The sequence below is a fragment of the Mustela nivalis genome, assembly GCF_964662115.1.
Source record: "Mustela nivalis genome assembly, chromosome: 5".
NCBI classification, from domain to species: domain Eukaryota; kingdom Metazoa; phylum Chordata; class Mammalia; order Carnivora; family Mustelidae; genus Mustela; species Mustela nivalis.
The window spans coordinates 142,755,195-142,769,293 of record NC_139024.1 but is presented as its reverse complement, the minus strand read 5'-3'; the positions used below and the strand labels follow the sequence as shown (position 1 = coordinate 142,769,293).

Sequence of the window (14,099 nt, the reverse complement as noted above, 5' to 3'; positions counted from 1 at the left end):
TGGAGATTCTCGGTCTGCTGTGATTCCTGACCTTGGGGGATAATAGGGAATGATGAGGGAGAAAACTATGCTACGACCACTGCCGGGCCTTGTCCCTAAGTGTCAGTGGGTTGGTTTTTTGGTTTTGTTTGTCTGTTTGTTTGTTTGTTTGTTTGTTTGTTTTTCCTCAAGAGAACACAGTTCCAAATATATTCTTTACAAAGTTAGAATAACCAGCTGAGAGTCTGATGCATATAAAAGTTGGCCTCTGTTGACAGCCTCCCTTCACCCCCTTCTCGTCCGCTCTGTCTTCCTCCTCCTCCTCTACCTTTCTTTTGCATAGTTGACAAACATAGGATAGCACCGTTTTAAAACCTTATAAGGGGGCACCTGGGTGGCTCAGTGGGTTAAGCCTCTGCCTTCGGCTCAGGTCATGATCTCAGGGTCCTGGGATCGAGCCCCGCATCAGGCTCTCTGCTCAGCGAGGAGCCTACTTCCCCCTCTCTCTCTGCAGGCCTCTCTGCCTACTTGTGATCTCTGTCTGTCAAGTAACTAAATAAAATCTTTAAAAAAAAACTCATAAGAAGTATGCACTTAACGTGCTCTTCCAACTTCCATCTCCTATCTAAACTGCCCACTTCCCCGTACCCCTGCCACACACACCATCGTATGCACAAGTAAACCACCGGCATGAACTTATTCCTTCTCTTTCCACAGTTTTTTTCCAATGTATACACACATGGGCAAATCTGAAGAGAAATCATCACCCCCCAGATGATAACCTGGTAAACCCACCAGTCTGCACCTTGCTTTGTTCACTTACTGTCATATCTTAGAGCTCTTTCCCTACATGAACACCGTATTCATTTTCTTATGTCAAATAGCCCAATTGTGTAGGTTCACATAATTTACTTAACCAATTCTACATCAACACCAATTTAGGTTGTTTCTGATATTTTGCTTTAACCAACAATGCGTTACCAAGTACCCTTGTGCTAGGTCTTTCTGCACCTGTGCAAGGATAATCTGTACCCATTTTTCGGTACAAGCATACCTGGAGCATAAATTCCTACAAATGGCATTGTTGAGAGTAGATATAGGCCCGTGTCGTCCTGACAGATTCAGACAAATTGCCCGTCGTAAGCATGGCGCTAACCACACTCCACCAACAAAAGCGTGTGGTGGTCACCGTCATCATCAGCTGCTGAGGCTCTCCTGGGATGAGGGAGGGGTGAGAGTATGAGCGGTTCTTAGTAAGAGCACTGAGTTTTCCGCTTCACTGTCCACGACTCTTATCATCAAAATTCTTAAACTTGAGGGGTTTTTTTAATGTTTATTTATTTATTTGAGAGACAGAGAGAGATTGAGCGAGCATGAGTTGGGGGAGGGGCAGAGGGAAAGCCAGAAGTAGTGAAAAGAGTGACTCATTGTGTGTGTGTGTGTGTGTGTGTGTGTGAAAGAGTTTGAGTCCAAACTCCAGCCAGGTGCTCATTCCTGGTCCAGGCAGCCGTGAACTTAGAAAGTATGACTGTGTTGTCCAAACTGAAATCTGGAACCTACCGCTCTCGGTGAGCGGGACACCTAGGGCCATCTTACGGAGCTGGGGAGATGTTTCAGATGGTCCCTGCTATAACCACAGATAAAAGAGCTTATTACTGCCTCTTTAAATAAAACAAAATAAATTCTACATGCCCAATACGTCTCTCATTTAAATCACCTCAGTGTTTCTGAGGTTATCCTGTCACGGGGTCAGAACTAAACTGAGTATGAGCTGGGCAAATTCTCACCTCGGCCACAGCTTCTATTCGTCAAACAGTTTCCTAAAAACTGGGTTATCTAAGAAGGTCTTTAGAGTAAAACAAACAAAAAATTTTTTTTTTAAAACAAAAGCTTCTTTTTCATGACTATAAAAAAAAAAATCACCAGATTTCAGGGCTGGCCTATAAGGCATATTTCAAAGTGATGTGTAATGTCGCTTAAGAAAAGTGAACAGTTTCTTTTTTCAATCTAAAGATAAAATGGCCAGGGAGAAAGCAGCCAAGTCTCTGAGTAATCTTACGGAGCGTTCAGTTTTCTAAGTATGACCTTGTGCTAGCAACGGCTCCTAAGTAACAAGAAAACAAGCCACGCTAGGAAGTCCAGCATCTATGAGACAAAACCTCCAAGACAGCAGAGGTTGAAGGCTTATTCTAGTTACATAATCTTGATGAGTCACTGATGCCATCAGACATGACAGACAGTCAGACGGTCACCCGCCCTCTCTCTACGTTTTCAAAGCACGTAGGCTCTCGTGGACGCGTTCATTGCACACTTTTCTTTCACTCTCCCTTCCTTCTTTCCAATTTTTTTCTCTTTTCTCTCACCCTGTGCTATATTAGTCAGCCTCTGGGTCTTCCATAGAAACAGAAAAAATAGTATGAATAGTGTGTGTGTGTGTGCGCGCGCGCGTGTGTGGATGATTTATTATAAGGAAGTAGCATGTGTATATATATATATATATATAGAGAGAGAGAGAGAGAGAGAGAGATGGGCAATCCTAAGGTCTGCAGTACTGTACCATATTTATTGAAAAAAACCAACACATAAGGAGAAGGCACTTGGGTGATTCAGTCTGTTAAGCAGCCAGCTGGTGATTTTGGCTCAGGTCATGATCTCAGGGTCTTGGGATCAAGCCCCTTGGCAGGCTCTGCACTCAGCATGGAGTCTGATTGAGATTTTTCTCTTTCTCCCTCTGCCCCTTGCCCCATTCACACATGCTTTCTCTCTCTCTCAAATAAATAAATACATCTTTTAAAAAATATTGCTATAAGTGAAACTGGGCAGTTAAAACCTGTGTTGTTCAAGCATCAACTAAATACATAATCGCTTATACATTTCCTCCCTGCATGACATTCCCCACCTGAAACCGAAACCTAACACATCACATTAAATTCATTGTTTTCTCACCAGCTTAATTCTTAATTTTGTCTTTCTCAGAATGGTCCTATCATCCACCCAATCCCCCCCACTTCTATCTGCGGGACATTTATTACAAACGTTCCCTCTCCTCCACCTTCTAGTTCCAATCAGATATAGTACTTTACCCACGGACTTGCTATGTACTTACCCACTGACTTGCTAAGTACTTACCCACCGACTTACTAAGTACTTACCCACCAACTTCTAAGTACTTACCCACTGACTTGCTAAGTACTTACCCACCGACTTGCTAAGTACTTACCCACCGACTTGCTAAGTACTTACCCACCGACTTCTAAGTACTTACCCACCGACTTGCTAAGTACTTACCCACCAACTTGCTAAGTACTTACCCACCGACTTGCTAAGTACTTACCCACTGACTGCCCCTTGCTCTCGTCTTCATCATTTCTGTCATGGGCTTAATTCAGACCCTCTCATTTCTCATGTAGATCCTGGGCCAGCTTTGTGACGGATTTCTCGGCCCCTCCTTGTCACCCACCTTTCCAAGTCATCCACGATATTCAGTGTGATTTTGTGACAAAGAAATGTGATCGAGTTGCTTCCCAGTCAATACCTTCCAAAGTCTTCCCCATTGCCTTGAGGATAAAGTGGGATTAAAATGTCACTGGTCCAGCGTTCAGACAATGAGTTAAGATGGAGGCAACTGAGATGTGGCCAGATTGGGGGGGGAGAGGGAATAGGAGAGCTGAGAAGCTCAGAAGGACAAGACCCCATCCCCAGTGAGATGTCAGCGGTGAGAATAAATGAAGCGCTGAGAAAACGTCTCCTTGTATTTTCTGACTTGGATGATTAAATAAATCACTGTCCCGTTCTCCGAGACTGGGGACAGAGACGGTTCATTCCCCGTGGCAAGTTGCATGAGCTGGGTGGGGCGCCACGTCTGGGGAAGCCCGCCTTCAGGAAACCTGAAGGTTTGGATGGAGATGAGTCAGAGCCTAGTAAAGGGGAAGAAATAAAAATTAATACCAGATGGGGAACGAAGGCACTTGAGAGTCCCCGTAAACAGTCAGCGTCCAAGAACTCCACGGGACTGGAAGGTGCAGCAAACAATGTCCTCTCTTCTGCTAAGAGAGTCCTGAAAATCTGCTGGCAAAGACCAGGAAAAGAAGGAGGGCCATGAGTTCAGCAAGACATTACCTAAGCGCAGAAGGGTTTTAAGGACTTACAACTCTCACTTCCACCCTGGCTTATTCCGTGGTTATTGCCATGCCCTTTTTCTTGGTCAGGGTTTCGGCGGTCATTTGGAGTATCTTGATGCTTGCAGACGATCCTAAAACAGGGGTGACTCCGTTGCTATGACCCTAGGGTGCACGTTTGCACATGCCCTTGGATGAAGGGACAGCCCTGCCCCTCTCACTCTCTTTAGTGAGTCTTACCCATTTCCAACAAAGGGAAGGCTTGATCTGTAGATCTCTAAAACATACCTGAGGATTTCCAACTCACTTAAAAGCCAGTCCCTTCCAGAGATCATTCTGAAAGAACCGAGGTCGCTTGAAAAGTTATACCCTGACAACATATCAACTGCTTCTACTGAGCCAAACCACCCAATTTGAATGTTTAGCCAAATTCAAGTGTGCCTGATGCATTAGGGTATTAAATCCCCTACTAATTCTTCTTTGGCATGGCCTGACGAGATCACTGGTGTGTATTTACTGCTTTTACACAAATGGAAAATATATATGCCATAACGTAAAAGAAGTTTTTTTTTTTTTCTAACCAGGTAACCTGGTTAGAATCCTGAATGGGGCCCAAGGGGAGACTGAAGGACACAGTCCTTCTGCCAAAGCACAGCGAAGAATTTGACTTTTTGCTCTGCAAGCAGGTGGCTGATGGACTGTTTTATGAAGAGTTTAATTAACTCTGTCTTTCTGTCTTAGTTACCTACCAAAATAAACTGTGAGAATCCCAGTGAGACAGAAGGCCTCCATTGACTGGAAAGCAACATCTTAGTAAGCCTCCACAGCCCAGGGAAATATAATTCCCAAGGAGACAATTTGGGTTTTGGGTTTTGTTTTGTTTTTTTGTTTTTTGTTTTTTACAGATTTTTACTGATTTATTTGACGCACAGAGAGAGAGAGATCACAAGTTGGCAGAGCAGCCGGCAGAGTGGGGGGAGGAAGCAGGCTCCCCACTGAGCAGAGACCCCGATGCCAGGCTCCATCCCAGCCTGAGCAGAAAGAAGGCAGAGGCTTAATCCACTGAGCCACCAAGGCGCCCCTCAAGGAAGACAACTTAGTAAGTGTGCAGTTTCACGAGTCCTCTGTTCCAGGGGCCGTGGGCCAGACAGCTGGCGGTCAGTGCGCGCCGCTGAGTGCAGTGGTCCCAGGCCTAGAACCGCACATAGGAGGACACATCGGGGCACCCAGCTGACTTTAGCCTCCATTCTGCTCCTCCTTCCCCTGGTCTCCTCCTCTGAGGAGACCCAGATGAGGGTCTTTCTGACATCTTTGACCATAAATCCGATCCAGGTCAGGCTTCATTCCCTCAGGACACACCCCAGGTGGTGAAATTGTAACAGCTCTGATGTTCACAACAGTTAAACGCTTAGCTTCTAGGCATTTTAAATAACACTGTGATCTCAGCATCCCCTCCAAGGCCTTATCTCAAAGGTACAGCAAAGTGGAAACATCGCACGTAGGATGACAGGGTCAGAGACAGACTGAGAGACAGAGACAGAGAAAGAAAGACACCATTTTTGGCCAATAATGGAACACTGTCCCATCAATTATATATACAGGTGATAACCTGTATGAGATATGGAATTGAGGACACATTTTGTCTGACCCTTCATCTTCCACAGGATAAAACTGGGACTGAGAAATGGCTAAGCTGCCCAAAGTCACACACCGGAGACTAGGACCCAAGCCCCCTGATTTCCAGGGCACTTCCAGCCATGAACATGGCCAGTTGCACATGGCTGACTGAGAGACAGAAGAGGTTGGAAAACCTAGTTTATCCTACTAGCGACCCAGATGTTTTCCCATTCGGGGTCCTTAAAAATGAGGATCAGATACCAACTAGAGAAATATCCAGGGAGAAATAAGGAAAATGGAGGCTCCACTAAGTCTCTGGGTAGGAAATGAAAGGATTTGCCAGGAAACCAGGAACCTAGACAGATTCTTCTGAGGAGGTCATAGAGCTATCATCCCCCACTGTGCTTATCCCATCCACAGACAACTGTTCCGCAGGCAGAAACGGTACCATTTTACCCATGCCTTGCTCAAGAACACTGGCCCCTCTTAATCTGTGTTTGTGGATTCTACCCTACTCATCCCTTCCCTTAGAAAGAAGTTCTATTTCTTTCCTATCACCGAGAATTCTCACAGACCTTCAGGGAGTCTCATCCAGGAAGAGCTCACTGAGCCCTACTGTGTACCAGGCACTGATCTAGGTCCCGTGGAAACAAAGACAGAGCAGCCACAGTGATTCTCCACAAGAACCCATCTTCAGAAGGTCCCATTCATGTACAAATCATGCACAAGGTCTCAGAGCCCCAGGTGGACAACAAGCATATTTCTAAACCCCAAATTCCAACGTATCATGCCCCAGGAAAAAATTACTTTTCTAATATGGGAATGTTTTATATGAGCATCTTTAAAAGGCTCAAAAATTAAATTGCTTTAGTCTGTCTTTTATCAAATTCTCCTTCTCGGGAAAGAAAAATTTATTAAGTTGAGGGGTTTTTTTTTTGAGAAAAATCTGCAATATGTTCATCAAACCCATATACTTTCACTGGCAAAATCTTATAATCATAGTCTATTGAGGTTAGAAAGGATCTGAGATATCACCTGAGCCAGGAGACTTAAATTTTGTATTTTATTTTTTAAACAGTGAAACCCTTTTTTTCAGCCAAATATTACCAAGAGTTCCAAACTGTAAAGCTTTTAAAACTGGAACTATTGTGGTCAAAGGAGAGGTGTGGCGCTCAGATCCCCTGCCCCCTACCCCCTACCCCCTGCCCCCCCCCCGGGCTTCTAACTTCCCTCTCCCATCTGCCATCTCTGCTCCCACAGATTTTTGGAATGGCCCACCCCAAAAATGACCATCCAATGACTCCTGTGTCCCAAACGAAGAAAGGGAGATCCAGAGAGAGTAAGACTTCATTTTAATTGATTACCCCTTCAGGGACCCTATTTCCAAATAAGGTCACTTTCTGAAATAAAGGAAGCTAGGACTTCAATATAGGAACTTGGAGGGGGCGGGAACCCAACCCAACCCCTAACGCTGCTTCTTGCCCTGCTTGGATGAGGTTCCTGGCCAAGCTAAGGAAGGTTGGTTCTTAAGGGAAAGAGGTGAGCCTATTTGACAACTCCAGGGAGGAAGTGAGGAGAGAAAGAGAGGAGAGAAATATCGAGAGTTGTCCCTGAGTAAGGCATTGAGGCCAGGTCGAGGGATATACTTGGGCACAAGAGAAGACGCTTCCTTTATTGGAGGCAGGAAGGAGAAAGGGAGGAGTCTAGATGCTAAATGAATCCGCAGATGAGGAGGGAAGTCGAGGGGGTCCACATGAGGCAGCTCTAGCTTTCTTCGAGAAGCAGGAGGAGCAACTGCCCATTGGAGCTGATGGTGGAGTTGGGAAGTAGGGCTCAGTAGAGGGGCTGGTACTAAAACCAGGGACTCGAGGACAGTGGAGATAGTCTGAAACAGCCTGCGCATAACGAACAACAGCCAGTCGTGTCTAGAGTAGACACCATCACATCCTTCCAGGAGAGGATCTATCATTAGACAGGAAAACGGGAGGCTGAGCGAACCAGGGAAGCAGAGAGGGGCTGCCTGACCGTAACAAGAGCCCAGATGGCATTGGTGGCCGTAAGTATAGAGTGGGACCGTCTGCAGGGTGTGTGGGTTTTCCAGCAATGCTCCACAGCTGGGAGATTGATGTAGAGAAAGTAAACCATGAAGCGCATTCGGAGCTGGGCTTTGCCCGGGAGGGTGCATTAAAAGGACCAAGATGCATAGAGATTGAGGATATTAGCAAGAAGAAGGTGAAGGGAGAAAGCTCAGGGACCCGAGGAGGCGAAGAAGAAGGTGGGCAGTGAGGAGGCTGTGCTTGTTTCTGCAGAAGAGGCTTGCGCTTGTCCCTTGCTTTCTGTTGACCAGAGCACATGGCTATTGCCACCTCCTAGAGAAACAGGTGCCGTCAGAGATGGCAGGCTAATGAGCTGCAAGCTGATGGCCTTCCCCAGCTAATCTTCCTCTAGGGTGGCCCCGACTGGCCCAGCCAGACAAGTCAGCCGTCTGTGCTCGGCGCTGCCACGACTGTCAGTGCGTGCTCTGGGGACATGCATACTTCTATGAAAGGAAAAGGTCAATGCCAACTGCATAGCTAGTGTATTGGGTCACAGCCCCCCCCACCCCCAGCCCATCAAAGTCTGCTGATCAGCATTATTTTAAAATGCTGTATAGGCCAACCCCATTGCTTTGGATTTTGCTATTGTGAGTCTTCCAAGGCTGTAGATCTTCTCCTAGCTGCCATATTTCAAATGGGAACTATAGATGTTATCATAAATAATAATGTTACTATTAGTATATACTTCTACTGATGTTAACGGCAGTCAATTTGAAACTCTAAGTTCCTAGAATCACTTCAGTATCTTCAGACACAAATCACGAAGAGAAAAAGAAGGAAAAAATAGTAGTATACTAGAATATTCCTAGCACAGAATGGTTAAAACTAAAAAGAAATACCAGCCATTGCCAGGAGCTGTGGGATGTCTCATGCCCTGCTGGTGAGAATATAAATTAGTACAGCTGCTTTGGAAAACAATTTGGTATATTCCAGGAAAGTTGAAGAAATGCGTATCTATCATCCAGCAAATTCCATTCTTGGGTATATGGAGAACAGAAATGGACAAAGTTCTCCCCAGCAGGACCATTCACGAGAGCCTCATCCTGGAGACAATTCACTTGTCCCTCAGCATTGAAATAGACAGATAGCAACACGATGTATTACTATATGGCAATGAAAATTGCACTCTATAGCTGTCGGCAACAGTGTAGATGGGTTTCATGAGCGTGATCCTGGCTGGAGGAAAGTAACATAAAAGAATACATACTGTGTGACTCAGAGTTCAAAAACAGGGAAAAGGGACTCTAGCATAGAGGAATGCAGCTGTAAGGGGTAGGGTATAAAGCAAGGCAGGGAGGGGATTACCATAGTGGGGTAGGTGCCTTTAAGCAGGTTCACCCCTAACATATCCGGGGCTTAAATGGAGAACTGTATATCATAATCATAGGCCTAAATATTTTATTTTATTTTTAAAGATTTTATTGATTTATTTGACAGAGAAAGACACAGCGAGCAGGAGGAGTGGAACAGGGAGAAGCAGGCTTCCTACCAAGTAGGGAGCCCAATGCAGGGCTCGATCCCAGGACCCTGGGATCATGACCTGAGCCAAAGGCAGATGCTTAACAACTGAGCCACCCAGGCACCCCAGCCTAAATATTTTACAGGAAATTAAAGTAATGCTGTATTAAACAAAAGATGTTTTATCCTCTTGCCTCACCAAACGCATCTTCATGGCAGCCTAGAAAGCCACTTTGGACCCTAGAGTTCTTGGACGGCTTAGAGCTTCTCACTGGAATATGTGGCACAAGAGGAGGGCGCCCCCAGACTCCCACCGTCTCTTCCCGCTCTCAGCCCTATCCCATATCTCACAGGCCGTTGCGTCCATGTATGTTTATCCACAGCCTCGTACAAATAGCTGCCCCTGGACCACCCCTGGGGCGGGTAGACCTGAGGAAGAGGCCGGGAAAGGTCTGGGAGTGGACTCAGAATCATCTGGACAGGGAATTCCAAGGTCATGGTACTTAGTGCATGGTTTAGAAAGGGAGACATGGAGGTGCCTGGGTGGCTCAGTGCTTATGCATCTGCCTTCAGCTCAGGCCATGATCCCAGGGCCCCCCATCAGGCTGCCTATTCAGCAGGAAGCCTGCTTCTCCCTCTCCCACTCCCCCTGCTTGTGTTCCCTCTCTCGCTGTCTCTCTCTTTGTCAAATAAATAAATACAATCTTCAGAAAAAAAAAGAAAAGGAGACATAGGTTCTAGGTAGACGTGGCCTCTTGGCCTCAAGGATTCCTCTCCCTTTGGAAAGAGGTATCAGTGGAGGAAATGTTAGAAGCCCAAAAGCACAAGGCCCAGCATGGGGCTCCCTGAATGGGACTCACGGCAGGGCTGCTTTTAAAGAAAGGGGTTGTTTTTGGAAGGACAGTTGAAGAACTTCAGGGGTCCTGGTAGTATGTTGTGCCTACATCTGGAAGGCAATTTATGACAACTGATCAGCTCCACATTTGTTTTTTCTATGTGTGTTATCTATCACAATGAAGAGTTAATGTGGAACACTGCGGGGGTTCATTTAGGTTAAGGGTCTGTCTTTGGCTCAGGTCATGATCCCAGAGTCCTGGGATCAAATTCATCACTGGGCTCCCTGCTCTATGGGGAAACTGCTTCTTCCTCTGCCTCTGTCTCTCATGAATAAATAAATAAAATCTTTAAAAAAAAGAATTAATGAAATCTATCTATCTATCATTCCTAGTGCTGTTGTTTTGGGGATCCCCATAGACAAATCAGCTCAGAAGACATGCTTTTAAGCCCAGACAACCTTGGGCAGTTAAAACGCCTCAAGGCAATGAATACCTCAGGGGGAAATGGACTGAATTCTGGAAACAGTAACTCTCACTGGTAGTTTTCTCCACCATCTGCGGCCCAGATATTTGGGCGACCATGGACGGGTTCAGGCAGAGCAAATGAGTCATGGGCCCATGTCCTCTAGCCTAGCCACTGCAAGTGCTTCAGAGGAAAATTCCCTTCTCTCCATCTTAACCAAGATTTTAAATACTGTGTTTATCAAACCGAAATTACAGGAAGCTCTTCCCATCCTAGCAGAAGTAAAAAGAGACCAACTCCCAACTACCCTCTGTTTGGAAAGCAGTTCTAAGAAGACTTCTCTTCCCCATAAGGGCAGCTGGGCAAATTCTTTACACACTTTGCTGAGCGTCTACTATGTGCCAGACCCAATCCTTTTTCTGCTCCACATTTTAAAACACCCATTTGGTTTTGATTTTTCATTCTTGATAGGAAAAACACTTTCCTTTGACAAAGATTCAGATTCCTGGTTCTCAGAGAGATGTCTGTGCAGCCCATGTGGTTTAAATATCAGGATTTTTCTAAGAATATGTATTTCAACAATGGTCCATAAGGATACACACACGTGTGCGCACGCACACACACACACACCCCCCCACAACTGAACTTTATAGTTGTGAGATCATGAAAGGGAAGTGAAAAGCTGGCCTCTACTAACCGACCAAGAGCCCAGTCTGGTTTTTTTCCCCAAAAAATAAAATTCTGGGCTTTGCATCTAAGCTGTTTAAAAGCCACATTGCCAAAGCACCAGTTTTTCTCATTTTAGGGAAACAAGAAAAGCATACAGTTGCAGTGCCCTTCTCGAGCCATTGATGAGTAGAATCAGGAACATTTGGTGGCTTCAGAAGGATAAAGCAATAACATAAAGCGGGTAAAGAAGCAGTGGGTGGAAGCGTAGAAAAACAAGTCAAGTCAATGAGCGTCAATGGCAGGACTGAAATTGTAGACTCCGGATAACAAAGGATCGCTCACTTCCACCATACTGTCCCAGTAAGAAACACCTGGCAAATATCTATTCATCACTCAAGGCACCGCCTTCCTTCTGCGCCCTCACCAGATCCACTTCATGCTCTATCAGAGGACCTGTAACATTTCACGGAGCTGTATTTTTTTGGTTTGTCCTATTAGACTGTGGGGTCTTTGAGAACAGGATCGTATTTTCTGCATCTTTGCAATTCCAGGTAAACGTGTAGTGAGAGCACCATAAATGCTTCCCTTGGTGGTGTGATTGAATGAATGAATGGATGGATGGATGGATGGATTAATGAATGAATGATGGGTTCCATTCATGAGACTATGGATTCGGCTTTTCCAGGTGCTACGATGCAGTCCTTAAGTGATAAAAAGCGTCTCAGCCTCTGTCAGCGTTTACCCACTTTCACATTTTAAACGTCTTTTCAGATTCAAGAAGCTGTGAATTCCAGCATGTCACACCCTGGCCTGAGAAGATCGTGTATTCTTTAAGCCGAGTTATGAAAAGAAAGAAGCTGGTCAGCCGACGAAGACGGGGGTCGTCTTTTTCGAGATCCGGAGCTCCAGCGTTCCTTGGCGTCACAGAGCAGAGCACCTAGGAAAATGTGGGGAACGGTGAGTCGTGATGGGAAAAACGTACATTTCATCCACTTCCCTTTTGTCCAGCTCAATCTGGACTAATGCCTTTGAAACAATAAACCAAATGGCATTCCACTCGCACTCAGGATTTTAACTAATATTTTGGATTTAAGAGGCTGATTTCGGGCCACCGCCGAATTTTGCTCTGGTAGGGGAATCTTTTGCGCTGGATATGCTGATGTTCATAGGAAATCCGTTCAAGCTCAGGGGAAGCAATCTTCTGGGATAAAGGAAGGATATTCCCCTTAAGACGACTAGTGCTCGAGCAAGTCTGGAAGTTACACTCACAGAACTATTCAGAAGCTGATGCCCTAGATTACGTTAGCCAGTTCTCCAGTGCCTCCTTTCTCCATCTGCCAATCAGTATTAAACTGTTCCCTTCCCATTCAGCTGTTCCGCAAGAAAATCAGCTTGGCCTGAGGTAGAGGTTAGGGTTAAAATGGTCCATTGTCCTCTCTAACCAAGGCTTTCTAAAGGTTTTGTGGAAGCTAAGTCAAAGAAGGGATGTGTAATGCATCTGTAATTGACCTGTAATGGAAGCAAACCTCATGGGTGGTGTGGTGGCATTGGGGGTGTCGGGTAGAGCTGGATTTATGTCACTGAGGCTTAACAGTTGAGTAACCACGAGCCAGTTATTTGGCTCTTTTTAATCTTTGTTCCTGAATTTATAAAATGGAGATAGGAAGATTGTCCTGAAGATGAAATGAGAAAATGCGTATGAAGTAACTTGTGCTCTTAAGAATGGTAAGGGGCGCCTGGTGGCCCAGGGAATTAATAATTATAATAATACTTTTGGTTTCAGCTCATATCGTGATCTCAGGGTTGCGAGATCGAGACCTGTGTCTGGGCTCCGTGCTTAGAGCAGAGTCTCTTTAAGATTCTCTTCTTCTACCTCTCCCTCATGCTTGCTTTCTCTCTCTCTCTCTCTCTCAAATAATTAGATGTCTTTTTTTTTAAAGGAGAAAAAGAAAGGGTAATTCCCCTATGTGCTGAGATCCACAATCTGTTGTTTATATCACATGAGGAACTAACCATCGGTACAAATAAGAAAGCAACGGGGTACCCGTGTCAATCCAAAAAGGGCCCTATTTCATTTGTGGGAGAAAGGTTATAGTTAAGTAAAATGACAAATGTTTTTTAAAACACTTCAATGAGAAATAAAATGATTTGCATGGAAGTCTTTAAACACCAGATTGCCATATCACTACAGTGTTTTAAAATAATGACCTCCTTAAAGTCCTCCAAGTCCCAAGATCCCATGAAAAAAATCCGTCACAGAATTGGACACGTTAGAAGCTTCAACCACCCCAAATGACACTAATCCTCCGTTAGCCAGGATTTCACTCTACACAGTTTCTGCCACTCGCAGTCAGCTCCATTCTGGACAGATGACCCTCCTTCTGGGTGTCTTCAAGAAGGTCAAAGCCACCTAATCCTATGTCCCAATGCCTACGTCATTCAGCCCACTGCATCTCACGTAGGCATCTGATCATCTCACGCCATCACAAGAAGAAGGTGAGCACGGGACGCTATGGGATTGGGGAGCGAGACAGACCACATTCACATAACTTTTATTACAGTATATTGTTATAGTCGTTCCTGTTGTTTATCTCTTCTTGTGGTTAATTTTTAAATTAAGCTTTATCACAGGCAGATACGTATGGGAAAGAGTGTAGCGTGTACCGAGTGCAGTATTCCCTGCATTTCCCAGCATCCCCTGGGGGTCCTGGAATGTATGTTTCACATATAAGGGAGGATCCTGTACAAATTCAAACTGAAGCAAATTACATTTATTGTGATTCCTCAAGTCACCGTAGCATGAGTGTTAATTTCTTAATGAAGACTGAACCAAAAATAGTCTCTCCTCATTTATTCAGAACTA

At 45.1% G+C, this 14,099-nt stretch overlaps 1 protein-coding gene across 2 annotated transcripts in view; it reads left to right on the top strand.

Moving 5' to 3' along the window:
* NEDD9 (neural precursor cell expressed, developmentally down-regulated 9) overlaps window positions 1-14,099 on the top strand; it is a 187,848-nt gene that overhangs the window by 60,720 nt on the left and 113,029 nt on the right. For both annotated transcript variants that reach the window (XM_082730179.1, XM_082730181.1), the window contains one exon: window positions 12,008-12,193. In XM_082730179.1, the coding sequence (XP_082586305.1) occupies window positions 12,182-12,193 (12 nt within the window). In that variant the 5' untranslated portion in view covers window positions 12,008-12,181. The remainder of the gene's footprint in view (window positions 1-12,007; window positions 12,194-14,099) is intronic.